Source organism: Nelusetta ayraudi, unplaced genomic scaffold (assembly GCF_046127955.1).
Source record: "Nelusetta ayraudi isolate G7.1 ecotype Tasmania unplaced genomic scaffold, CSIRO-AGI_Nayr_v1 ptg000040l, whole genome shotgun sequence".
Taxonomy (NCBI): domain Eukaryota; kingdom Metazoa; phylum Chordata; class Actinopteri; order Tetraodontiformes; family Monacanthidae; genus Nelusetta; species Nelusetta ayraudi.
The window spans coordinates 87,982-115,905 of NW_027466090.1; the positions used below are offsets into that span (position 1 = coordinate 87,982).

Sequence of the window (27,924 nt, forward strand, 5' to 3'; positions counted from 1 at the left end):
GACTCGCCTCTCTGCCGTCGCGCTCCGCCCGCGCCGAGTAGCCGCGGTGAATCTCTCCAGCATCCCCTGCGCACGCACCGGCGGCTAACACAGAAGCCAAAGAAACCCCGACTCTACGTTCAACATCCAACACCGCTGCAAAATATGTGATCGCTGGATCGGCCCTCGGCGTCGGCTCGCAGCCTGCGATGCGGGAAGGGAAATATGGGAGCCCGGATTGTGTGTTGCGCCTCTGTCCAGGAGCACGGAGCGTCACGTTGAGAGACATCACCCGGAATATTCGCCCTCTGTGGGTGTGAACGCAGGAATAATTTGGAGGAGAAAAAAAAAAAAATTTATATGCATATTTAGACGCACCACACGTACAAGATGAAGAAGCAGTTCAATCGGATGCGGCAGCTCGCCAACCAGACGGTGGGAAGGTAAGGGAACGCACCCCGTCATCACGGCAGTGGAGGGGATGGCAAGTGAAAGGGAGGAGACCCCCCATCCACTCCACTCCACTCCGCTGCCCCCCCTCTCCCCCCATCTCCTGCACAGCCCCTAATTAGATGTGAATCATAGCAATGCAGGGAGGATGGAAAGAAGAAGAACAAGGGGGGAACAAAAGAATGATGGAAGGGAGGGAGAACCTGCATGCTTTTAAAATGCTTTCACTGCTCCTGGATGCGTGATGGATGTTAAGGTGCTGATCTGACGGTCATAGTGGGCGTGCGTGCGTGAGGAGGGATGTGGAGGGGGGGTGCATGCGCGCACCGCAGCGTGTAGGCGCATCGCATCGCATCGCCACGCCACGCCAACCCCCACCCACCCCCACCCACCCCCAAAGCAGCCTGCCCACGGAAAGAGAAAATGAATGGAGGTTGAACCGGAGGAGAAGCGGACCGCTCGCGAAGGCGAGGTGGATCCCCTCCGGAGGAAGTGATGCTGCTGGCGCACACAGCGCAGCAGCAGCGATGGCGCGCACGCCCTCTCTCCCTCCCTCCCCTCCATCCCTCCTGTCGCAGACCGTGTCGGTGTAGGTGAGAGACGGACGGATGCGGCGCGTGCGTGTGTGGTGGAGGGAGGGGCAAGGAAGAGGGGAGGGATGCCGCTGTGAGCGAGCAAGCCAGTTAGGTGTGTGTGTGTGTGTGTGTGTGTGTGTGTGCAGACATATGAGGGACCCCTGCAGGTTGTACCCCCCCCCCCCTCCCCACACACACACACACCTCCACCCCCCGCCCCACCCAACATTAATATCTGATATTTGGATGTAGATGTGACGGCAAAGCCAGAGGACGATTTCTTCTACCTTACCCTCTCCGACACCAGACCTTGCTGAACCTTCCTCAAACAGATGCTTTATGACCTTTAAATGTTGTTCCTGTGGGTCTCTCACTCATCTCCTCCTGGTGGTAGTGGTGGTGGTGGTGGTGGGTGGGAGGACACCCTGAGCAGGGACCGGGAGGCACGTGCTTGGATGGGGGTTGGGTGGGTGGGCTCACCTTGCAGCCTGTGTTTGTGCTTTTCACCTCCCCGCCCCCTTTTCTTCCGACTGCTCCTGTATTTCTATAATCACTTCGGCGTGACTCATTTTTTTTCCCCTGCCGTCTGTGTGTGGGTGTGAGTCGTGTGGGCCTCGGTGTGAGATGACAAGTAAAGGGCCGCGCTTGCCTGTGGTTGCACCACCCCAACCCTCCGAAACCGTCCCCGTCTTTTGTGGCCGCGGCCACTTGTGTCACACTTGTGCCGTAATGAGCTCCCTCCCAGTACCGGGGGGTGTCAGCCGCTCGCAGTCACGACTTTGCTTCTCTTCCACCTCCAACATCCGAACTGGAGATCACATCCATCCCAAAGCATGTCACCCTGACTGGGCTTTAGTGTGGACGAAGTCGGTGTCAAACGGAGGGAAACTGAAAGCCAGAGGCATTGACAGAGACGCTGGACGCTATTTGTAGCGACCAGCAGAGCCAATACGTCAATGCTGACGGATGAAGAAGCCATTGAATAACACAAGGCCTTCTGAATGAAGCCGTCCATCAAGTGCTTTAAAGGACCCCCGGACCCAATGTATGGCGTGTTTTCCGACCTTTTATTTGACTATTAAAAGAAACTCTTTAGGAAACAGCATAATTAGCTTGGCACCCTACTGCTGGATTTTCACTCCCTGTTCAAACTGATGCTTTGTTAGACCAAAAGGAGGTCTGGGAACACCTGGCTGAGGGTCCTATCTCTAACCTGGGAAGGGCCGTTTGTGACGTCACAAATGGCCGATTCCTCTAAACTGTTCTGAAAAGTGGTGGATTGGACTTTTCAGACTGGCGGATCTTGTAGGCTATTGCTCTGTGTGTTGCGTTATAAAGTAGCGAGCTCCCCTAAAACATCTCAGCGCCGTGTCCTCTCACCTGTTGCCGTCTCTGGAAGGACGTCATCGCCTCCTTTTGCTGCCATTGTTGTTTTTTTTTTTGTTGTTTTTTCAATCTATCTCCAGAATGTGCGATAGATCCACCGCAAAGAGGAGAAACACAATGTGTGGGCCCCGGTTTGTATCCTACACATCGTCCTACACATCGACACTTGTGCTCACACACACATGCTGGCCTCGGCCAGTCACAGCGCGAGACAATGTGCTCAGATTAAAGAGACCTTGAAGGAAAAAACGTTCCAACATTCCTGCCGTGCTGCACTTAAACTCCCCCGTCTTCCTCCCGTCGTTGCTCCACACCAGGGCCCATTTGTTTTAGTCTGGTGGGGGTGATGTGGGAGGGGGGGGGGCACTGAGGGCTTTTTAATGGACGCTGAACACACCCAGTGTGTATTTCATTTTCTCCACCCCCTCCCCTGCTGGTTTGCATCCTGAGCAGCCGCCGCGGAGGTTTTTTCTGCAGATGCAGGGATAAATAAATGAATCAGCGCAATCTTGTGTCCAGTTTTTCGCTCTCGGTCATCTGCTTACTGAAGGCTTCATAGATTATTCCCGCTGACTCAAGACTCGCCCTCACATCGCTCTGCCAGTTTGACCTCCAGCAGTCTCTCCGGAGCTGCTCGGTACCGCCAGCCGCTCCTGCAGAGGGTCTCAGGAAATCCTTCGCAGAGGGGTGGGGGTCAGAAATATTGTTTGATATATCCCAAAACATGCATGTGAGGTGAATTGGAAACTCTAAATTGACCGTAGGTGTGTGTGTGTGTGAGTGTGAATGGTTCTTTGTCTTTGTCTCTATGTGGCCCCTCGATTAACTGGTGACTTGTCCAGGGTGTCACCCTGCCTTTGCACCATGAGAGCTGGGAGAGGCTCCAGCAGGCCCCTGTAACCCTGAGCTCAGGAAGAAGTGGGTATTGAAAATGGATGGATGGATATTTCGCATCACCTGATCAAATGTAAAGATACAGAGCTTGAGCTCGTTCATCTCACCTGTGTTGTTGGGGTTGGTTTTGTCTATTATTGTTGGTCTTTGTTTGTTTTTGTTTTTCTGTTGTGGGGGGGGGGGGTAATTGTCAATGAAAAGGAAATCTTATTTAAAAAAAATATATATTGTATGGAAAAGTTGCGATGGACGCTAACCGTTTTCTCTGCCCTTCTTTCCACGCGTCTTGCCGGCGACTGAAGGTCTTTTACAGTGGGGGGGAGGTGGTTAGTAGAGGGGGAGGGGCTAGCGGGGCGATCAGGTGTGCTGTGTCAGCATCCCTCCGGCTGCTGCCTGCATGGGCGAGATCTCCCTCCCTCCTACCCCCCCCCCCCCCCCCCTGCAGCCCCCCCCCCCCTCTGGCCTTGACCAATGGGCTGCGTGCAGCAGCGGGCCGTCCTGCTGGAGGAGGTGCAGCCATGCGTGTCGTCGTATCACTCAGAGAGATGTGCGGCGCGGTGGTGCTGCAGTGGGGTACAGGGGAGAGGGAGGGGGTGAGGAAACCATCGGGCCGGGCTTCCAAGCAGCGTCGTTTGGGATGATAATCTGTTTATGTAATTACAAGCATTACGCTATTTTTTTTATTTATTTAATTTTTAATTAAAATTGCTGCATCTTATTTGTGCACGCAGCTACTGATGCCTTTTGTCCGCTGCACTGAGAAGCAGCTGTTTTTGAATTCTAGGAAACGGAGAGCCGTGATGCACTTTTGCAGGCTTAGCGCTGTGAAATCCCAGCGTGCTTTGCAGACGCAGTGTGTAGTGTGTCTTCCTAATTTGCTGCGATCTGAAATGAGCAAGAGCAGTGACACAACTGTATGGCAGAAAGTCAGCTTTCCTCGTTTCTGATTTATGTAGTCATTGTTTTGTTTTGTTTTTTGCTTGTTTTGTTTGAATGCTGCAGAAGTCTTTTTGCATCTTTTTGCAATCTTTTTGTAGTTTCCTTCACAGCAAAATCTCTCTCAAAACTGTCCTGTTCTCTCGTACATGGATGTGACATTGACGTGCACACACACAAAAACATAACGAGGATGTTCATGAGTTGGTGCGAACCCACCACCCCCTTTATTTGTTTGTTTCTGCTAAATAAATCTGTCAATCCTTTGCTAGTCGGGCTTCAGTTTTGCTGCTTTTTTTGCCTCCGTCCTAACTTTGTCTTTCACACTCGCCGAACGAGCCGGAGGAAAGATTAACTGTGCCTCCGTCAGCTCCCAACCCTCATTTCTCCTGACCTATTTCTCAATTCCCAACTCGCCGGCCCTATCTGGGTCTGGGACGGCGTGGCAAAGGGCTTCAGCGGTACCCGTCTGAGCACATGATGTAACCCAGAGCTTTGAAAGAAGAATTCCATTTTGTTTCTCGCTCTCCACATCTCAATGCTTTTGAATAATCATGGCATTCTCCCAATCTGTGCCTTTTACAGTTTTTGCAGCTTTTGTGCGGCTTCAGTGCGACCACTTGTCAGTGTAATGGCAGCACGGTTGAGTTGAGTTGAGTTGTACATGTTTTTTTTTTTTTTACTTCTTCTGCATTTAATGGACTCTCCATGTCCTCCTTCAGGAAGTCTGGTCGTGCAAGAGGTGAATTCCCCTTGAACAGTGCAGGGGAAGATGGGACGAGAAAGTCCCGGAGCAAGTTGCAAGTTGATCTTGTCTGGACTTTTTTTTTTTTTTTTTTCGGTCCCAGACAAAAAGAAAACATCAAGTTTTTCTTTCTGGTTTGTTTTTTCCCCCAAAGGGACGGCGCATTATATTTTGGAAGTGGAGCCAGAGAGGCCAGAGTGAAATGGATTGGACATGTGCAGAGGAGGGATAATGAAGGATGCTGATGGTTAAATGGAGGCAGATGATTGGCTACCTGAAGAAGGGAAAGACCCAATGAAGAAGAAGAAGAAGAAGAAGAAGAAGAAGAAGATCAGTATCAGTCGACAAGTTGGGCAGAAATCCACCAAGCCAGCATCATGTAGCAGAGGAGGTTCTCAGAATTTAGGTGCTGAATCCCAGTGCAGCGTCCTCTTCTCTTCTCTTCATCGTTGAAAGTTTATGAGTTGGTGTGTGACTCACAGGAATTTGTTTCTGTTTGGAGAATATGTGGCTTTCTTCTGGAATCTCTTAATCTTCATTGTTGATAAATGAAGATGATGATTACAAATGCTGTTTGTGTTACTTATGATCGAAGCAATTGAAACAATAACAGGACGCTTAAAGGTCAAAGGTCATCTCTTCTCTTCTCACAGACTGGACTGACATCACGGTGGACTGTCTTTTTAAACCTAAACTAATGCCTCACTAACTAATGGTGAGCAAAACGAATCGTTTCCTCGATGCCGATTAACTCCCGAACTCGACCTCAGTGACCCCCCGCCGACCCCGGTGGGCCCTCGCAGACAGTGCGCCACCGCGGAGCCTTTGTTGGGCCTCTTTCGCCTTCAGAGGCCAGATGATGTAACGGCAGACAGAAGTGTAGTTTCCGCTCTTTCTGCCTGGTGGATTCCCTGAAAAGACTCTTCAGAGAGGCCCACCCTCTCCCCCCCTGCCACGGCTGCCTTACAGGGTGTCGCAGCTCGCTCGCCCGTTCTCTCTCTCTCTCTCTCTCTCTCTCCCTCTCTCCCGCAGCTGCCTCAGATGTGCGTTCTAGTTTCCTCTCACCCAGGCGCGTCTTGATGCAGCGGGTTTGATCGTCGTCGTGATCTCACCGTCTCATCTGCGAGCGGAGACGACCTCGTGCCCACCCCCCTTCCCCCGGCTGACACGCAACAAATGATTCAGACGCTCCAGCTGCGAGGCGTTCAAGACCCCTGCGGTGGTCGAGTAACGTTCAAAGGAAATTTACTGCAAGGTTTAGTTTTTTCTTGTCTTCTCCTGGAAAAAGAACCTCCAGTGCAGTGCTTGTGGAGTCACAACTAGAACACAGTTGTTTTTTTTTTCCCCTCTTTGTTTTCACCCATTGTTGAACGTTGATCCTTCTTGAGGGAGAAGAAGCAGAATCCAAAGTACATTCACCCCCACTGGGATAATAATAATTTGTGTGGTATTGTGAATAGATTCGGACTGACTGCAGGTCCAGAACTACATCAGTCTGCAATAAAATCTGAATTGCGTTCAGCTCGTTCTTCCAAAAAAAGGCGCCCACAGAAATCTCCAACCTTGTAGCCATTCAGCGAGGAGCTGTCAGTGGAAAAAGGGCCGACAATGGTCGACCAGAACGACGAGGGCAACTCCCTGCCAGTGCGCCCACTTCCTCGTATTCAAGGAGAAAACAAAAAAGGGGGCGAAAAAAGCAGGAAGTTTTAACCCTCTAATAATAACTCCCTGCTCTGTTTATTGTGTTATTCTTATTCGCATTGTAGCTCGTTACCGAGGACCGGCGCTCGTCTCTGTTTCCACACTGGTGGAATCGCCTCGGTTGCCTGGAGACGCTCATTTGGTATAAGCTGTTTCATCACATTCATCTGTTATTTATTTATTTATTTATCTTTGCCAACCCGCGTGTGCAATATTTCTTTCAGCCCCAAGGCTCTCTCTGCTCTCGGCTCTTGAAGGCGTTTTGATCATCGCAGTTCTCTGCAATATCGCCGATATTGTGTGCTTGTCCAGGTTTGTCAGACACGTGACGCTGCGTTCAGGTGCTCAGTTCAGACAAAAGAAAAAAAATAACGCACCCGTATGATTGGCGGACAAGAGTCACTTATTGCGCAGATTATTCGCTGTGGATGAAGTTATTAGAGATAATTTGCTGCTTGTGTTCCCAGAGAAACGGCAGAGAACGCTGCGGGCCCTCTCTCTCTCTCTCTCTCTCTCTCTCTCTCTCTCTCTCTCTCTCTCTCTCTCTATCTCTCTCTCTCCCTTGCTCTCTCCCTCCCTTGCTCTCTCCCTCTCTGTAGATGTATGCGAGTGTGTGTGTTCGCCGTCCGTCCTTGAGTGCGCACATGTCTGTGTGTGTGTGTGTCTGCCAGTTATTCTTGCATACTTAACAGAACTGTGACCTAGTTTGCCGGACAACTGCAGTAAGTGGGTTTCTGTGTTTCAGTAGCCCTGCGTCCCATTGGCCCTCCGCCCCAGCATTTGGGAGGAAACGGAGTCGGAGTGGGAGGGGGGTGGGGGGTGTTTGGTGGGCGGGGGTCGGGGGGCATGGTGGGCCTCCAGATGCTTTTTTTATCACAGGGACGGTCCGAGGGAAGGAAAAACAGAAAAAGCATCAAATAGAGGAATATTAGCCCAGCAGGTCTAGCATGAACGCTGCTGCCCTGTGTGTGTGCGTGTATGTGTCTCTTGCCAGCGCAGCCGCTCCAGGCCCCCGCGGTGCCATGCCGAGGCCCGGGGCCACTGTTCTGCTCCACTACCCTCGCAGGGCGATAGCAGCTAGTGCAGCGCTCGCTAACCAAGCTAGCAGCAGAAGCAGCAGCAGCTGTGAGCACTTCTGTGTCTTGTTCCAATCTCGGACGGACCTGTTCGGCCAAAGTCAACAGTTGGCTGGCTGCCACATCGATGTGTTCAAGGCAACCCCCTGTTGTTTTCTCCTCACATTTTATCAATGTAAATTATTCAGGCTTATAAACCATGCAAAAGGGGCTGCAGGGCGGCTAATGCACGGTGGGATTCCAAATAGAACAGATCTTGGTACAAAATGTCTCGAGTGCGAAATGAGCAACTGAAAGTTGCGGGCGAAGAATTTGCCTGACACTTTTTCAACAACTTGCCTGACTTCTAATATTTTCTTCTCTTTTTTCACTTTGTCGACATTTTAGAAATATCACTTTTATGTTGCGAGAAACTGCCATGGAAACGCAGCCAGTGTCTTACACTCTTACCTATTTGGCTGCATATTTATAGACGCGCGCGCACATGTGTGCGAGCATGTGTCGGTGTTGGTATTAAGCCGTCAGCAGCTCCAGGTAGAGCAGCAGCGGCGCCTGCGAAGCGCCAGATGGTCGGCGTCGACATGGCAAATTCTCCCCCCACCCCTACCCCCCGCCCCCCCGCCCCATCATCCCCACATGGCAGCCAACTTCTCCACGTGTTTGCTCTCCTCCTCCCAGGACTCGTTCGTTCTGCACACTGTTTGCCGAGAGGAAATTCTCCCTTCACCTCAGAACGCCCCCGTCGCCGCTCCCGACCCCACCACCACACAAGCGTCCCCGGCGTTCACTCGGTCCGGGGCGCCGGCTGATTACATGCGATACGGCTCTCCACTGAGGAAATACCACCGTCGGAAAAACAAACAAGCCCAGAAAGAACGAGACAGTACAGTGGCGTCTTTGAAGAGGGAATCTCTTTGAAGTCTGGGGGCTGTGATGGCCACGTCAGTTGTGGTCAGCCAGAGCGCCAGATGTCTCCGTCTGGATTTCCATCCTTTTCTTTTTTTTTTCAGCCTGCAAAAGCGATTACCTAAGCGCGTCTCCTCCTTGGCGAGGTCTCGGAGAGAGGAACAAATACTTGCATGCTCCAGTTACAACAAAAGAATTTTTCTTGGGCCTATCATCCACATTTTAAAAGGTCATCCTACATGAGTCCTAGTCCAGCAACTTCCGCCGGCAAGCTTCTTATTGTCATCCAAGAGGTGGTGATGCTCCCGTGTGACATGGTGTCACGAGACAAAGCAAAGTTGTTTTTTGAAAATGGTTCAAAATAGTTGGCAAAGCAGCAAAATGTTAAAGAAAATGTTTAAAAGATACCTTGCTGAAAAGAGATGTTGCTTTTGGATTTAGAAGCAAACTTGAATTTGAGAAGGATACTGGTCATTTTTTTCTGTTTTGTTGTTATGTTTCTTTGAAAGATAAAGTCTTGGTTTTGTCTCGATCTCGATACTCTCTACTCTTGATAATGTCTTGGGGTGAATTCCAATTCCTCCCTTAACCCTCAATCTCAAAAATGCGCGCTCCCGCGAGGTGCAAGTGCTGTCCCGATTCTCAGAACGTCAAGTTGAGGGAGGAGTTTAAGGGCTGTATCGCCCTCAATATTGAGATTCTCCGGCCCCACCCTTAGTAGTAAGGGCTACCCAGAAGGCATCGCGTCTTTTCACCAAGACATCTTCGAAAAATGGCGATTAAAAAAGCGGCATCACGTTACTTGTGTACATCGTTGTGTAGCGACGGAGGACTTCTTCTTTTTAGTCGTCTTCTTCTTCACAGACTGGACGTAGCTTTGGTGTAAGGCCGCCTCCCACAGTCTGAAGACGTAACTGCACTTAAGGGGTGTCCCATTTCTAAGCCCTTACACTTATTTTTGAGGGCCAAGATTGAGGGCCAAATATTGAGGGTGAAGGGTGAGGGTTGAGATTGAGGAGTTAAGTGAGGAATTGGAATTGGCCCTTGGTGCGGTCCTGACTACACTAGCTCCAGCAGACCCCTGCAGCCCTGAGTTCAGGATGAAGTGGGTATTGAAAATGGATGGATGGATGGTATTTTGAAATTGTACTTCCAAAGTAGAAGTCCACATATTCTTGATTTGATATTCTTTTGTCTTCAGAAGTTCATGAGCTTCAAGCCACATCCTCGCACACACCATCTGGCTCGTGTCTGGCGCCTCACTTGCTAGCATGCTAAAAGCAGCGGGAGCTAAGTCGCAGCTTAGAGACGTGAAGTCAAGAGCGTGGGCACGAGAGTTGACAGCGGTTCCGGCTCCGGGGCAACGCGTTCAAGACCGCAGATGTTTGCTGGAACCTCAGTGCCATCTGTGCGGCTGCAGGCTTCGCTGTGAAGATGTCGACCAGCGGACCTCAGGTCCGATGGCCGACGTCCGGCTCCAGCACACGCAGTTAGCCGCGGCCTCTGCGGAACCTTGAGTCTGAGAGCATTTCGGGAGGCCGCGGCAGGTCTGAGCCAAGCCTTTAAGTGCACTGCTCAGGGTTATTTTTATCTCCTTTTGTCGCAGCAATCTGCGATCACACTCCTCCATCATGCCAGAAATCTCTCCGCTCGCTCTGCCGTCGCTTTCTCCATCTTTCTGTCTCTCTCTCGCCCTCCCTCAGCCTGCATACGAGCTTCCTGTGTTTTTCCACATCGCTCAGCGAGCGACGCAGTCTTCCACAAGACTGAGTGTGATTACATCCATCGGTACATAGTTTGACCCAGTTCCCATGGCTCTGTGTTCTTGGCAACGGGACAGCGGCAGAGGTCGCTCATAAACGGCGTCGTTTAGGTTCCGTGTCGAGTTGTTGGCCATAATTAATCAACAACTGTGGACACGAAAAAAAAAAAAAAACGGTTAAAAGAGCTATTTTTGCTGGGATGTGTTTTTGTTAGCTCGATGAATAATAGAGCTCAAAACAAGGTCTTCTTCTATTTGTGCGGTCAACTGTGAGAATGTTAATGAGACTGATATTATCACATTTTCATTTTATTTCTTAAAAGAAACAGTGATATTAGGGATTTGACAAAAACCGTCATGTGTCAAGTGCAGAGCCGCACAATAGCAGGAAGAGGTCGTGCCGACGGGAAGAGGAAGTGTTGGGGCGACTTTGTGCACGGCTTGATGGCTGCAGTTCATATCAGGACTTTCTGCCTCTTCTGAGTCTCTCTCCAGTCCAGTCATGAAAGAAACGACTCGTCCCCCGGCCGGTTTACACGTGTTGTATCGTCGCAGTCGCTGCATCCGTGTTCGCTGAACCTAAATTTGTTAAGTAATTAGCCGCCTGAGCCGGCCTCGTCTCTCGTTCCGCGGATCGTGAAAACAATGTTTGCACTTGTGGGAAGAAAAAAAAAACTGAATCGCAGCCCTGAAATAAATGAGCCGAGGCGTTTTGTTCAGAGCGAGAGGCTCCTTCAGCTCCAGATGAGTAGTTTTATCTGTGGCGGCGGCGGCGGCGGCGGCCCTGCTCTCTGTCGTTTTTGTTTTTTTTGGCGTCCTCCCCGGCCTGCGGGACCCTCGGAGCTCCTCACCAGGAAGTGGCATCGCTGGGTCGCTCACGGAGCTCCGGACACAGCCGTTTGTGCCCAAAATAATGTCGAACTCGCGCGACCTCGTGCGAGCACCGGCACCGGAGCAGGTGCACGAAGGAGCTCCGCCCATTCTGGAGCTCCTGCCACAGTGCTGACGCGCTCAAAGAGGCAGCTGGGGGCTATTATGCAACTGTGAAGCATTTTGTGTGTGTGTGTGTGTGTGTGTGTGTGTGTGTGCAGTACATTGATAAAAAAAAAAAAATGTCATTCTGCCAAAAAAACAGGTTTGCTCAGCGTCAAATGAATTTCTCATTTCTTCACACTTTTTCTTTTTACCACTTTGCACCCTGAACGTTTTCTGTCATTTTTGTCATGTTGCCCATTTTTGTCATTGCAGGGCAGAGAAAACAGAAGTGTTGAGCGAGGACCTCCTGCAGGTGAGTCTTGGCACACTGAGACAGAGAGTGTGTGATCATTTACATTTTCTGTTAAGTTCTCTCGTTTAACAAATTACTTTACACCTCATTTATAATGTAATCCATAATTTTACACTTTGAAATATTAAAAAGTGCTGTTCTCAGCCACTGACGGATGTTTTCTTGACTTCTATGCACAGAACAGATTCCGCTGTGTTAACAACCTGCATGTGTGTGTGTGTGTGTGTGTGTGTGTGTTCCCCTGCAGGTGGAGAAGCGGCTGGACCTGGTCAAACAGGTGACTCACAGCACTCACAAGAAGCTGACCGCCTGCCTGCAGGGTCAGCAGGGCGCCGACGTGGAGAAGCGATCCGTCAAGTCGCCTTCTGTGAGTGCTCGTGTTCGTCGCCCCCGCCCCCGCCTCGCCCCCCACCCCCGACATCGACACGCTGCTGCTCGCCTTGACACTGCTGACGCCGTGCGATCACGTCTCTCTCTGTGTGCTCTCAGAAAAAACTGCCGCTCACCATCCTGGCGCAGTGTTTGGTGGAGGGAGCCGCAGTGTTGGGGGACGACTCTCTGCTGGGGTGAGGAACGCCGTCACCTCTTTACACACACACACACACACACCTGTACACACCAACACAGATGTCCTTGTTACCCTTGTGTGCAATGCAATTGTCTGTTATGTGTTCTTGTTGCTCCCTGACCGCCGCCAAACAGGAAGATGCTGAAGCTGTGCGGGGAGACGGAGGAGAAACTGGCCCTGGAGCTCATCCAGTTTGAGAACCAGATAGAGAGAGATGTGGTGGAGCCCCTCTACGTGCTGGCCGAGGTCAGAGCCAACAATGTACAATATGTAACTACAGGGATGTGTGACAAAGGATACTTGTTGTGATATTTCTAAAAACCAAAAGGCAAGTAAAGACTCAATGTATGGAATGATGGGTTCCAACTGCTCTCCACTCCTTGAGCGAGAAGACCTGCAGTTTGCAACCAGCATATTTTGCAACACTTTTGTCACGGCAGTATTTCAAAAACCGAGACATTACTTCCTGTCCGGCACCCATAATATTGAATCAGAAAATAAATGGTTTTGGTGAACAAGAAGCACTTTCTTATCTCAGTGTGTCAATTCTCCTCCTCCAGGTGGACATCCCCAACATTCAGAAACAAAGGAAGCATTTAGCTAAACTCGTCCTGGACATGGACTCTGCCCGAACCAGGTGAAGCGGCTTCCGCCCCCAGGGAGCTTCTCCTCATGTGGGTTCCCGAGCACAAAGTGACCCAGTGCTCTCTGTTTTTGCTGCGTCTGCAGATTTCATCAGTCGTCCAAGTCGTCCAGTCACCCCAGCACGCTGCAGCCAGGCGCCAAGGCCGAGTCTCTCCGAGAGGAGATGGAGGAGGCAGCCAATCGGATGGAGATCTGTCGGGTGAGTCATCGGTCGGAGCCACTTCAGTCACACTCCCTCCTTTTGATTTATGCTCCTCCCGCGTGTGTCCAACATAAAGGGTCCGAGATGCAGGTGAGATGCTCCCTAACATGCTGGTTCCGCTTTCTGTTCCAGGATCAGCTCTCAGCAGACATGTACAGCTTTGTGGCCAAAGAAATAGACTATGCAAACTACTTTCAGACTGTGAGTATGGATGGAATAGGAATGAGAAAAAGAAACCCCGCAAACAGCGACCTCATCCTATGCATTAACCTCTATGTCTCCGCAATGTCTCCTTGCAGCTGATAGAAACACAAGCGGAATACCACAGGAAGTCATTAGAGATTCTCCACAGCGTGCTGCCCCAGATTAAAGCCCACCAAGGTGAACCTCGCACGTGTTTCCTTGTGTCTAGATCTCTAATTCTGCACTTCAAGCAGTTTTCAGATTTAGAGGGAAGCGGTCTTTTTAAAAGGCTCCGCTGATAATGATCCTTCCTTGTCTTGAAGATCCGCCCCTGGTGGAGCGGAGCGAGCGCTCCTTTTTTTTCCTTCCCGGTGTCTGATTCCAGCCGCTGACGTTTTTGTGTTGCAGAGGCGTGGGTGGAGAAGCCCTCGTTCGGCAAGTCCCTGGAGGAGCACCTGAACCTCAGCGGGAGGGAGATCGCCTTCCCCATCGAGGCCTGTGTCACCATGCTGCTGGAGTGCGGCATGCAGGAGGAGGTAGAGGCCGCGCTCTCATTTCAAGAGAACCCTGCTCTTACAGTAGAGGACCGCTGGTTTAAAAGCAGGCTGGGTTGTGAATGCGACTCGCATGTGAAAAACTGAGAATGATGAGGAGCTGTTTGAGGTTATTAATTACTGAAATATCAAATTCAATTCTTCACACGTGTATCCTTTATTACTCATTTGATAGGTATTACTCATATATATGGGGATAAATGTCGTAATCGATTCATGGAGTCGATTCAGGATCCCGTACTGCAATTCACCTACATGGCCAGCAGGGAGAATATGAGTAAAATTTACAAGCTGTGCCTGAGAGAATATTGCATTAAGGTCAAAACTGACGTTCCATAAAAACCTCCTTGATTTTATGCTTAAGCCTCCTATTAAGATCAAGAATCAGTTTTATTAATGAGCCCCGTGTGGTTCAGACTTAATCCTTATTGATCCTTCCGTGTATTAAAATAACCTTGAGAGTAATTACACACCGCACACACTAACACACACACACACACACACCACGTGCATGTCTGTTTATGGCTGGGCTGATTAAGAAAAATAAGGGCATCAACCTCTAACAACCTTGCTACGGGACCTTACCACTAAGTACTAAAAATTGTTTACAGCCATGGGATGTAAGTACTTTATTATCTTAACGACGGGGTTTTACGATCTGAGAAAAAAAAAAAAGGGTTGATTGGAATCCAAATACCTGAACCTGAACGCACAATCGCCTGTTGAACATTGAAGCGCCGCTGCGTTGCTCTGGCTCGTCAGGTGTGTGCTGGCGTCCAGGGTGCGATCATGACATGTGATTGTGTGTTTCCCCCTGCGTGCGGCCTGCAGGGCCTCTTCAGAGTGGCGCCGTCGGCCTCCAAGCTGAAGAAGCTGAAAGCGTCGCTGGACTGTGGCGTCCTGGACGTGCAGGAGTACTCCTCCGACCCGCACGCCATCGCAGGTCAGCTTCACCTATTCTATTCAAAGTCTCTGACTGGGAGCCAGTGCAAAGTCTTCAGATCTGGAGTAATATACTCTGATTGTCCGTTGTTCTGATAAGAACCCGAGAAAACCGAGATTTCATTTGTTGAATTGGAAAAAAAACGCAGTTGGTGGCTGAACTATTACAGAAGGACAAAATATTCCTCCCACTGCGTTTTAAATTGCGATCGTGCCGTCCATTCTAAACATCGCTTTGAAATTTCTGGTGAGCAATCTGAACTCAGAAGCTGCACAAGCTGCAGGAGGGGAATGGAGATGTGGGACTAAGCAGTAATATGAAGAAAAAAAAAAAAAAAAAAAGCTGCAAAGCTGTGAAGATCTCATTGATTGATGCTTTCCTTTTTTTTTCTTTTCCTTCCACCTGCAGGAGCTCTGAAATCGTACCTGCGAGAGCTCCCCGAGCCGCTGATGACCTCTGAGCTCTACGACGAGTGGATTCAGGCCTCCAAGTGAGTCGTTGTTTATTAAAAGCTGTTTGGGAGGTGAGTCGTCCCGGCGGACAAGCTCTTTAATCAGTTCTCAATTCGCCAGCATTCAAGACATGGACAAGAGGCTGCAAGCGTTAATGGCGGCCTGTGAAAAACTCCCCACCGACAACTTGAACAATTTCCGGTCAGTGTGTTCAGCCCACTCAGCCGTCCTCTCAGTCGTACTTATTGATCAGGGATTATGCAGGTTGATGTGACAATACTTGCGAAACAATGTGATTTAAAAATGTGATAGAAGTGTTTTTGCCATTGCTTTTGTTGCATTCTGTAGCTGTATTGTTGTGTTCTGTGTCCAAACCAGATATCTGATCAAGTTCTTAGCCAGGCTCGACGAGTACCAAGACTCAAACAAGATGACTCCCGGCAACATGGCCATAGTTCTCGGTCCCAACCTGCTGTGGACGCACACTGAGCCGTCAGTATCTCGCTGCGTCACTCTCAACTTATGCCTTGTTATTACGTCATGGTTGTACCGTAACGGCAACTTCTCTCCTTTTTTTTTTTTTTTTTCCAGGAACATGACGGAGATGATGACCACCTTGTCCCTTCAGATTGTGGGCGTGGTCGAGCCTATCATCCAGCACGCTGATTGGTTCTTCCCTGGAGGTGGGCTCAGATGCTATTAGTTTCAATGGTTAAAAATGACGATTGCATGGTAGCCCTTAAAAATACAGTGAAGATTATAATAGTGAAGAATATAATAAACCATACTTAGCCTCCCCGTGCAGTTTTGTAGTGACTCGTGCAGTATTACTTTTTTTTTTTAGCAGGTTGGTAGCTGGATTGATGGACCTCTTTTATTTTCTTCCCTCCCTCCCTTTAGAGATTGAATTCAACTTGACGGGCAACTACGGCAGCCCCATCCACACCAACCACAACTCCAACTACAGCTCCATGCCCTCGCCGGACATGGAGCAGTCGGAGCGCAAGCAGCAGCAGCACCACGACCAGAGCCGACGCCCACTGAGCGTCGCCACGGACAACATGATGCTGGAGTTCTACAAGAAGGACGGGTACGCTGCCAAGCGCCTCCATCTGCTGCCCACGTCTCCCTCTCTCTCTCTCTCTCTCTCTCTCTCTCTCCCTCTCTCTCTCTCTCGCCCGCCCGCCGTCTCTCTTCCTCCCACCCACGCCTCCTCTCATGCAATCTGACGCTCTGAGCCCTTGAATGCAAGGCCGGCGACGCGCAGCACACATTGAGAAAAAAATAAATAAAATTGCGCAGGATAGCCTCGGTGGAATATTCATCCACCGTGTGCTTTAAGGACGAGGAAGAGCGTGCGCTAACTAAATACAACTGCAGCCGCTCTGATCAGCCTCCACCTGGGGAGGCGGGGTCTGAAGGGGGCCTCATTTGAATAAACAGCTCCCAGCTGCTCGTACTGCTGTCTGTCTGTGAGGGAGGAGGAAGACGAGGAGGATGAGGAGGTGGAGGAAGAGGGCTGCTCGTTAAATCTTTTTGTTCCTGGAGAAAATGTGTTTTTTCTTCTCTGGGAACATCTTCCTCGTCCTCCCACACCCTCCCGCCTGCTCCAATCTTCGCCGTCTGGCTGGCACGTCACCTGGCCTGAGTCATGCGTTTCAGCTGTTGGAGGAGCAGCGCCAGAGTTAGAAACCAATATCCTCGCCAAAATAAACCCAAAAAATGAGGAAGCGACTGCTGGAAGAATTCTTGGTAATCTTTTAAAGCTGACATTATAGTCGGCGTGTTATAAAGACAGTAAATTATAATATACACTACCGGTCAAAAGTGTGACACACCTGTTTCTTCTTTATCTTTACTACTTTCTACACTGCAGACACATACTGAAGACATCAAATATATGGCCAAGATATTTGGATTCATGTGGCAAAAGGAAAAAATGTTAAATACCTATAAATGTTATGTTATATATATTTTATATGAAGGATGGCTGTTCTAGATCATCTAAAATATAAAACTTGTTCGAGTTATTTCACACTTTTTTGTTTAATACATATTACATGTGTTCATTCATAGTTTTTATGCCTTGAGTGACAATCCACAGTGCAAATAGTCATGAAAATGAAGCCTGTACCATTAAATAAAAGGTATGTGCTCAAACATTTGACTGGTAGCGTATATTATATACCATTATATTATATTTTATAGTTTGAAAGAGACAATATGGTATTATATATATATTATATAGCATTATAAAGGTACAGTATTATAGAGAAAACATGCAGAAGCTTTGAGTATCTATGCGGCTTATCAACATTGAAGTGTAAACCAGGCTCAAGGCAATTTTTAATACTGTGCGTCGCGGCTCCCTCACTCACTCCTCACCGCTCAACCCTGCATGTCTGAACACACGTCTGCATCACTTCTGACCTCATGTCCCTTTTGCCTCTCTTGTCCCTACTAACGCAGCATTAGGAAGATACAAAGGTACGCCTCTTTCCAATCTCCTCCCGAACTGCATCCCCCACTCATTCCCTGTTTCCACACCGCCGGTGATTCCCGTTCATGTTTATGTTTATTTTTTATTTTTTTTACATTCTTTTCCCCCCTCAGCATGGGCGTGCGGGTCATGGATACCTCCTGGGTATCTCGCAAAGGTTCGTCCACGCTGGCGCGCAAGACCTCATCCACGCCGCCGGGCTTGCAGGGCCCGGACTCGCTCATCCCTGAGCAGCCGGGCGAGTTCTGCAGCATCTCTCCCTCCGCGACACCGCCCCCTGGTGACCGAGTTTGGTAAGGCCGAGACGCCGTTCTTCCCTCGCGAGTGCACTCCTCCTGTTCATCGTAACTGCCGTCGCCACTATCATCATCATCATCATCATCATCATCATCATTTTCATCACTGTCGCTGTTTTTTCTCCGCTTCACGTGTTTTTTTGTTTTTTTTGGCACTGTTCCTCTAACACCCACTCGAATCCCGTCCTTATTACCGCTTCTCACTCATGACCTCCGTTTCTTTGGCTTGTGAGGTTGATGTCACAACTATTTTGAATAGGACCGTGACATTTCTATTCATTATCCCCTCAGGGTTCTTCATCCAAACGCTGTAACATGTCCGCACTCTCTTCTCTCCGCTCCTACCGGCTTCTACTCCGTCTGCGAGCATGCTCAGTAGCGCCGACGCCTTTCATTTGCTGTGGCTTGGCTTCTCTCCGCTTTTGGTCGTGAAAACTGGTGAATCCGTTCTTTTTTTTTTTTTTTTTCTGTTGGCGCTCCACGCGACTTTACCTCCGCCGCCACTTCCTTCCTTTTCTTTTGCTGCGATTATCCTAGCTGAGCGCGTTAGCGTGCTCACCTCACGGCGGCTAGCTCTGCCCGTGTGGCAGACTAGAGATAATGTGGCTTCTGGCTTTTTGGCTGCTGGCTTTCTCCTTCTTCCTCCTCTTCTTCTTCCTCCTCCTCCTCTCCTCTGGCTCTTTCAGCCGGGTTTGAAAGGGTTTTTGTGTCTGTTTCACACTGCCCCGGGCTGGCGGGCCGGAGCTGCCGTGAAAAACAAGCGGTATGCGTGGCGTACGTAAGGAGGAGGGCGGAGTCGGGGCTCAGCACATCATGAGCGTATAGCGGTCGACGAGCAGCAGGTCACAGCTCCTTGCAGTGTTGCAGACACAAGCAGATCACAGAGGGCGGCCTTACACACCGTATTCTTTCTTTTTGCTTCTCCCCGCCTCCTCCGTTTGCAATAAAACTTTATTTCTTTTGCAGTTTTCCTTTGTGCTTGTCTTTCTATTTTCACTAAGCTGACTGTGTGCTGAAGCTTAGTGGCCACCACCCGCCGCAAAGAACAACTCAGTTTACCTCCTTATTTCCTCCTCTGTTTTCTGGCTCCGAAACCCACCGACGCACCCCCCCCCCGCCTCCCCCACCACCACCGCCACCCCCCCCTCCTCCCCCCAGATCATTGGAACAGCTTGTCCTCTTGTGGCTCCGATTGCGTCTCTCCCTGTTCAATCACCAGAGCTGCTCTCTTGTGTGTGTTTGCTGTCTTATTCTCTTAATATCCGCAGCTCAGACAACGTGTCGCCCATTCGGCCGGACACCTCTCACGGCCACCCGCCCCCCGGGGAGGAGCGGCCGCCGCCCCCTTACCCCCTGGCCGCCTCGTGCCACCACGCGGCCGCCCACCTCTTCTACCCCAAAGCCCCGCCCTGCGCCCGCCCCGTGGCGCCGGGTCCGGAGTCGCAGCCTCCCGCCTCGCCCCCGCCCGTGATGCGTTGGTCTGGTTTCACCCCCCCGGTGCCGGCCCCGGGCCCGGCCCCACCGCCGGCGCCGCCTTCCTCCTCCTCCTCCTCCTCCTCCTCGTCCCTCGACATCAATTCCAACCCCAAACCCAGCTGCCTGCACTTCCCCAAGCACAGCCCGCCCGGCGAGGTCGTGCATGCCCCCCCGCCGGACGCAAACGCTTCGCCACTTTACATCAAAACCCCGCTGGTGCTAAGCCGCCACGACCAGCCCCTCGGCAACCCCCCTAGCCTCCCGTCGTCCGCTCCCCCGCCCCCGCCGTGGGCTGCCTGCCCGTGCGTCCGAGAGCGAGGACCCCCCAGGCTGACTAGGTAAATACAACTAATGCAATGGATGTGTCAGAGTGGCTGGCAGCTGTGTCTCTCCTCCTGTAGCTCTCGGCGGCGCCTTCTTCCCCTTGCCACATTCTGTAGCGCTCAGGTTCGGGCCGCGGATTCGCCCTCTCACGTTGTTGCCTAGCAACTAAAGCTCATATAGCGCCGCCACCGCCGACGATTTTGACTCGAGTCGAGTAGGCGACAAACACGTGAAATTGCACGTGGCCCATTAACGGCTGTGAAAATGTTTTTATTCAGAGCGGTCTCTTCCTCTTGTAGAGTTTCTCCTGTATTCATGGCCTGGTTAGATGCATTCAGGTTCACGTGGTAAAGTTGGAGCCGAAGAGCAGAGTGCAAATGGAATTTGTAGACTCTTTGCGTTTAAACCGCAACTTTGTGAATCATCGCTGCAAATTTTCCGAGCGAGCGAGCGAGCGGTCTGAACATCCCTCCCATCTCTCTCTCCAGGACTGCATTTCATCTAAATGAACTATATTTTGCTTCAAGTGGGTGTGAGTTAATATCTATTTTTATGTGTCTACAGACATTCTCGTATTTCACAGTGAAGAGAGAACAGTTGCCTTTTAATTTGAGAAGCCGACAGCAATATTAAGTGTTTTGCGTCTGAGACGTTAATTCCATCAGCGCTGCCCATTAACACGAGTTAGGATCACGTCGATGCCGGCGCGCACTATCAGCAAATCCAATCAGCGTTCTCCCATGACCATTATGATTAATGTCCTGTCATAGCGATCGCCTGTTGTCGCTGAGTTTTGCATGCATTATTCCTCTTTCCCATGCAACGTCAGCTCAGCCGCCGGCTGAGATTCTGGCCCATTTTTACCCACAAATGCTCTCAGAAATCTGCTGTGTATGTGCACCATCTGTTGGCTAATCCCATAAAGGAAGCCCGTGGCTTCTGTGGCATTTTCACTCGGCAAAGTTCAGGTCCCAGCTGCTCTGCACTTGAAACCGGTAGCGATAATCTCCTGCTAAGATGCCTGTTTACAGGTCAAATGAAATTCCGGATGACGGAGACAACAGTTAATCCGAGAGGTTGCACTTTTTTTACTCAATGATATTTCAGGTTTTTTTGATCTTCCTCCTAAGTCAAATTTGGAAGAAAAAAAATATGATGAATTTATTCTGGTGGAATACTAATGTTTGATCAGCATGATGTCATTATCTCTGGTAAATTTGTGTTCATTCAGCACAAAAAAGAAAACCTTGTTAGGCATTGTTGCTTCCATAACGCTGATATCAATGTACGTATCATACTAAGGCTGCCGTAGCTGATGCTGATGCTGATGCTGATGCTGATGATGCTGACGGCGGCAGTGGCAGCGGCGGCGGCGGTGGCAGCTGTCACTGAAGCACAGTGGCGGTTTATGAAAGCGACGGCGTGAGACCGAGGCCTCAACCCTGACGCCCGTCTGTCTCTTTCAGTTCACTGAAGAGTAAAGAGCTCTCTCCTGTCATTGGACACAAAGCCATCCAGGTGGCAGGTCCCACGGTGCCCCCCAGCAGCAGCAGCAGCCCTCAGAGCAGCAGCCAGTCGCCCCACTCCACGGAGCACAGCCCGCACACCCTGCGCAAAGGTCAGAGCCTCCCTCTCTTCCAGCCCAGATTGGCCTCCGAAGCAACAGCGTGTGGAGTTTATACTTTGAAACAGTCATGGTTATGATTCATTGGCTTGTAATGTGGAGAACAGCTCCATGACGCTGACTCAGCACCACCCCCAGCTGGCCTGGTTTAGAACTACACAACTTTGGTTGCCTGCCCTGCACTTTACATTAACGTCATGCACTTTTCCGTGATATAAATATCTCGTGTCCCTCCAGGTTCCAAGAAGTTGGCCCCAGTCCCTCCCAAGGTTCCTTACAGCCAGTCGGGCGGGATGTCCGACCACTCCACCGGTCAGCCGTCTCCGGTCAGCCTGTCGCCCACCCCTCCCAGCACCCCCTCCCCCTACGGACTGGCCTGCCCCCCGGGCCTGGTGCCCCCGTCCTCGCCGGGCCAGACCCCCCTGGCGCAGCCTCACTCTCTCTCGTCGCCGCCCTCCCTGACCGGGACGCTCACCAAGTCGCGGCCGGCGCCGAAGCCCAGGCAGAGGCCCAGCCTGCCGCCCCCGCAGCCGCCCACGCTCCCGCCGGGGCTCGCCGGCCCGCCGCCGCTGCCGCAGCCCATGGAGCAGAGCCTCCTGGACGGACTGTCCCCGGGGGAGAGCATGTCCACAGGTAAACACCACTCCCTGGCTGCGACACCGCCGTCGCCCCCGGCGGGGCTGCAGCGTCCCTCGCTCAGACTCGCCGTGGCCCTGTCCAACGGGGACGGCGGGCGGGTGTAGGACCGCGTAGGACCGTAGACTGACTGTCCCACACGTGAATGTCTGAATTTGAAGTAGCCTTTCTTTTGAAATTTCGACGCTGAATGCTTGAAACAAAAAATATCCTCGAGCCTTTTCTTCTTTTTGTGCTACGACTGCGAGCAAATCCGACCCGATTGTACCCATCGCTTGTGTTTCGTGAATGACCAGGATGTTTTCTGGGTAACGTGTGTGTATGTGTGTGTATGTGTGTGTATGTGTGTATGTGTGTGTGTGTGCGTTTGTGGGGAAAACATCAGAGACGTCGACACCGGCTCGTCCTGCTTGTACGGAAGTTTCTTGCCATTTAGATTCATCGTGTGCTCTCTGTTTATCTGTGTGACCCAGACACCCCCTCGCTCAGAGGCAGAGGTAGGTCAGAGGCCCAGCCAGGCAGTCCGAGCCCACACTCACATAGTGACGGTCCGGCGACGAGGTCTCACTGCTGCGACATGATACCAGTGGCTCTGTCACTTCGGGTTTTTTTGTTATATTTATCACTCTCTTGTCCCCTCCCCCTTCCTCCCCTCCCCCCCTTGCTACTACTGTGCACCTTGCAGCTGTGTGAGGCCAGGGATTCAGTGTGGGCTAAGTGTGAGGGGGACTTTTAGGGTAAGCCAGTCCACCCCAAACCCTTCCCCTCCCCCCAAAGAAACCGCCCCGCCCCATGCGCTCCATCTCACTGCCTGGCCTCGTGCTGTGTCTGCCTCTGGGGTCTCCTGCAGCCTGCCGCAACCCATTTAAAGCAAAAAAAATTAAAAATTGCAAGCTGCTTGTAGCTCCGAATTGGAAAATGTTGCACTTCGACTCGTTCGACCCGTCGGCCAGCGCTGCACGGCTCAAGGACTTCCCAGGGTGCAGCACGTCGCGCTCACATCGCAGACACCGACGCTTACAAGGTCCATCCTGAAAGCCCCGCCTCTCTTCCTCCTTTTTTGTCGCTAACCCCTCTCCAACGACATCCCCCGTCTGCAAGATTTTTTTCCCTAGGAGGAAATGGAGATAACCACGCCCCAAACTCCTTTGATTGGTCCCTGCAACTTCTCTTGTCCTTACGTCTCTTAGTTGCTCACCCAGTTGTGCATATGTGAAAAAGTTTGTGACTTCTGCATTAATGGGCCCATAGAGCATTCGCTGTAGTATCACTTAACATCATGCCATAAGGACCGTGACTGAAACATCTACAATAGAAAGATTTTCCATGAAGGCCACAGTCGTCCTGTCAGCTGATTTAAAGGCGTTTTGTTTTGTATTGAAGTCTATGGGAAAAATGCTTTTTGGGCCAATGGATTTTCTTTTGCTGCAGTACCTCAAGTGGCCACTCGGAAAAATCGGCACGCTGCCATGTTGCCAGTCTGGTGGTATCCAGTTCTTATAATACATCCATGGTGGATAATCAGTATGATTATCCTTCAGCCACCAAAGGGGGCGCACTCTAGGTAGAAGTGAGAGAGTTTGCAGCGACCAATCAAATGAGTTCGGGTGAGTTAGGGGCGTGGTTATCTCTGTTTCCTCCTGGGGGAGAAACGTCTCGCCCCCCCGTCCAGTGCCGGCAGACACTTCCTCCGAACGCTCCTGTCTGTCCGTCCTGTACGGGGGAGGGGGAGAGGGGGACTGGGGGAGGGCGGGTCCTCAGGTAAACCCCTCCCCTCCTCCCCCTGCTCCTCTTTCGACAGGCTCCATCGCTTCTTCTTGCCCTCCGCTGCCACGCTCCATCTCATCCCTGACACAGGAGCAGCAACATTAGTCTCTGCCGGTAAAACAGCAGCGGCACGTATAATGAAAAAAAGGAATCCGGGTCTTAGAGGAAACGCTGTATGTAGTCGTTAAGACTCTCCCATTGTTAACCTCCAGCCAACGCAGTGTGTCCTGGTGCCATTTTTTTTTGGTTTGTTTGTTTGTTTTTTTGGTAGTTCCACGCACATCTTGTTGCCTCTGTGTTGGTTTTTCTCGTGTACAGTACCGTGTCATCGTGCTGTCATTCCTGTTGTCCGTAAGAAAAAAAGCAACAACACTAGCGGCAGAGTTTGCTCAGGTGCGACCAGAAGCGCACCAGAAGCATCCCTGTGTAGCACATGTGACCGACGACTCTTCTTTCAATCAGGGCAGACATCACTGACCTCCAGTTCGGGCTCCTCAAGAGATTAATATTATTTCTGCTCTCTTCCGTTTTCTCACACCTCATTGCCATCGCCACACTCCCTCTCCTCCTCCTCTGACTCCTCCTCTTCCTCCTCTGACTCCTCCCGCCTCTCATCACCCTCCTCCACCCGCTCGCCATCGCCCATCGCACTCACCTCTCTCCCGCCACGCCCCTCCCCCCCACCCACCCATCAGATATCTTCAATTACGAAATCCCCTCCATCAATGTCAATCTGGACAGCCTCATCGATGAGTTCAGCGGTGCCCCCTGCAGGCGGTCGGTGGCAGTGACAGACTCTCCGGAGGGGGACGCTGTGCCTGAGGAGGAACCCCAGAGCACAACTCTATGACCTTTGACCCTAAGGCATCACAGCTTACCAGCACCCCTGAGCGGCCGTCCTATAGTGTTAACTGTGGCCGCTCGGCGGGTGCCTGATGGACACACACACACACACACACACACACACACACACACACACTGGCCTCACCGATGCTACGGTCTGCAAAAGAATCTCATCTCTTACAACCGCTCGCTAAAACCTAAATGGAACTAGAAAACGCAGAAACAAAGACACCACCAAAATGCCATTGAAGAGGAACAGTTGCCTTTAATAGGAAAGACTGGAATAGTTTTACATTTCAAGATGTTTGAATTGCTTCCTCTTTCTTTTGCTCTGAGTTTTTTTTTGGATGCAGTGCTCTGTATATCTGTGAGGTTTTTCTTTATTCTTTGAAGGGTTTGTTGTTCTAATTATTATTATTATTATTATTTTTGCCTTATTTAATCTTGCAATCAAATTGCAATATGATATATATATACTCAAGTTGTACTACTTTTTCGCTTCGGGAACCTCAGAGGCTGACGTGTTTAGGAGTGAAGCCCAACCTCAGGGTGAAACAGTGACAGAGTGAGAAGTCAAGCAGTCTCATGCAGCTCACAGGGTATCGATGCCTCGTGCACACAGACAGACACGGGTTCCGCCTGCGGGAGGAGCCGACCAATGCCAATGTCGTTCACCGCCCCCATTTTTGTCACACCTTGCAAGTTAAAAGTAGTTCCTTATCTGATGTTTACCTTCGCACAGGTCAACCTACTTTATACCAGCACAGCATATGAGAAGAATGTTACTGTAAACTACCGTTGCTATTGTTTTGGGGGTTCTTGTGCTTTATATTTCTTTTTTTTCTCTTGTTATTTTTGGATATGCGTCTCTTGGAGCGCCACAGTTTGTTTGCATGGCATACCTATATGGACAAAACCGCTCGGTAAAGAGGGCTGGATCACGTGCTTTTATTTGGTGTGATTGTTTATGATGTGTGCGTTTTTTTTTATTTCATGGAGAGTGAATTTTAACACACCAGTGTGCAGCTTGATGATGATGATGATGATGATCGTGATGGATGGATGGATGGATGGATGGATGAGTACACTGCCTTTAGGTTTGTATCGTTATCTCCTTGATCTTTGTTTCAAGTGCTTCAGGTTCAGTGACCTTTGACCCCCCCCCCCAGTGTACATACAGATGCTGTACATATAAATCGATGTACATAAATAAGAGGGGAAAGTATATGTAAAATGCATATCTTATATAAATATATATAGTAATAATATATGTGCTTATATTTATCATGTGTAGAAACATGTAACGACAGAAGATTTGGTTATTTTTGTCCCCTGCACACGATGAACAGGTCTTACTGTAGAGTCACTGGGTTACAACAATGCTGCAGCACAAGTGCAAAATGTATTTTTCTGCTTGAAATCGGTCGTGGTCTCTCTGATTCTGTCTTTTTTCCAGATGTCAGACATGCAAGAGCACGAATGACTTGCACACCAGTTACCCACATGTGTATTTTTTTCTTAAGTTGCCTATTTATTTATTTGTGCAGATAACTATAGGAAGCTTTCAGCATGCACAGCCCCGTCTGGTAAACTCACAGTGACAATAAAGGATTCTTTAGACGGCGTTTACAAGGAAGTCAAAAAAGTGTCCTCGTACAATTGGAGAAAGGCCCTTTATTTAACATGCCACTCAAGTATTCTGTGAATCTCCTTTGTCAAGTTTACTGAAGTGATGCTTGATAATTGCGATTCAAAAGGACAGACGCTGCAGTGTCATCATTTGAACTTGAACTAAAAAGATCATTGTGTCAATCAAAGTGCAATTACATGGTACACTGATCCACCTCAGTTCAAAAAGTCAAAATCAACCTTCCCAAAAAAACTAGAAGAAAGCCATTATGTTTTACATTTGTTTATTTTTTCTTAAGAAATTGCTTCTTGTTTTGCTTAAAATTCTTATTATTATTTTTTCTACACGTGAGTTTGCCTCTGGCTGAATGAATCCTAGGGTAACCTCTCTCCAAAAGTGATCTCTGGTCCGCCTCTGTGTGCTCTCAATGATGATGTCGGTGGTGATGTGGATAATTGTACCTAATAGTTGTGGTGATTCTATTTTTGCGATACAACAGTTTTGCAAGTGCCCTCACACTGGTTGTTCTTCTGAGGCTGTAGGCTTAAATCGTGTGTACGTGAGGTTTTACTTTGTGCGCCCGCCGGGTCCATATACAGTATATATATATATTTCTACGAGGGAGGCAGCGGCATCTCCGCGTGTGCAGACTGAATGTGACTCGCTCAGATCTGAAGCTACCTTAACGCTGATAACGGCAGGTTAAAAAGGGAGCTGGGTGTTCAGTCGTCCAGGGACCTGTTGGCATGTGCTGCTGCCAGTGCAGGGCAGTATTACCAAAAGGCTTTTATGCATCACAACCGGAACTCAAAGCCACCGAAAGAAAGCATGCGTTCATTTCCATAAGTGTTAGCAGTACGCTTTCTGAGGCCGTTGGGGGGCTGCATCTGTACCGAGCCATGATTCCATAGCGTTACATGAACTAGCCAGTGAATTGTATTCATGAAGCCTCCGTTTTTTGCACCGGGAGGTACACAACTGCTGCACAGTTATTGGCTTTTGTTTGTTTTGTTTTTTTCCAAGTAGACCTACACTACACCGGACCTACTTCTCCCGAGTCACCTCGCCACCATCTGTGATGGTCTGAAGTAAAAGCTCAATTTGTTTACATTTAAGTGAAGGTGGTGGGTGAGAGGAGGAGGAGGAGCAGGAGAAAAAAAAAAAAAAAATCTGAAGAAGTGTCGTGCATGCGCTCGGATCGTCCTTTTTGATAATCCACGTTTTTTGTGTCAATCACTGTCTTTTTAGGGATTGTAAAAGGGGGGAGGGGGGGTCTCGCGGACTCTGCAGAATGTGGATCACACAGACAGGGTCCTTTTGTGAGGTTTTTTTTGAGCAATACGGTGGAGGAGTAGATGTTGCCTGTGGATGTACCGCCTCCTGCTTTCACTACTAGTGTACAAACAGGGAAGATAATAGAATAAAATAATAATAAAAAAAACAAAACAAACGGAAACCTGCCGCGCTTGTCAAGCCCACCATGCCCCACCCCTCCCTCCTCTGCTTAGCATATCAAGTGGAACACAGTGTGTACTGTGACGCCTACCTGCAATCCTTATTAGAATGTCAGAAATAAATGAATA

General features: G+C 50.0%; 1 protein-coding gene across 8 annotated transcripts; it reads left to right on the forward strand.

The window, feature by feature from the left end:
• arhgap44a (Rho GTPase activating protein 44a) lies at window positions 1-27,488 on the forward strand. 8 transcript variants are annotated; one of them, XM_076033080.1, is made up of 23 exons: window positions 2-422; window positions 11,659-11,698; window positions 11,946-12,065; window positions 12,188-12,264; window positions 12,401-12,512; window positions 12,827-12,903; window positions 12,996-13,110; window positions 13,246-13,314; window positions 13,413-13,494; window positions 13,705-13,832; window positions 14,682-14,793; window positions 15,202-15,283; window positions 15,366-15,446; window positions 15,624-15,737; window positions 15,837-15,928; window positions 16,146-16,335; window positions 17,715-17,732; window positions 17,859-18,038; window positions 19,310-19,855; window positions 21,308-21,459; window positions 21,703-22,098; window positions 22,787-22,838; window positions 24,610-27,488. In XM_076033080.1, the coding sequence occupies exons 1-22, from the start codon at window positions 370-372 to the stop codon at window positions 22,792-22,794; spliced, it is 2,844 nt and encodes a 947-aa protein (XP_075889195.1). In that variant the 5' UTR covers window positions 2-369; the 3' UTR covers window positions 22,795-22,838; window positions 24,610-27,488. The 8 variants fall into 8 exon arrangements, 6 of the variants coding, with proteins under 6 accessions (XP_075889195.1, XP_075889194.1, XP_075889191.1 ...); XM_076033079.1 differs by having other exon boundaries at window positions 24,564-24,702; XR_012927625.1 differs by having other exon boundaries at window positions 1-422; window positions 21,703-22,838.
• The last annotated feature ends 436 nt before the right edge of the window (window positions 27,489-27,924 follow it).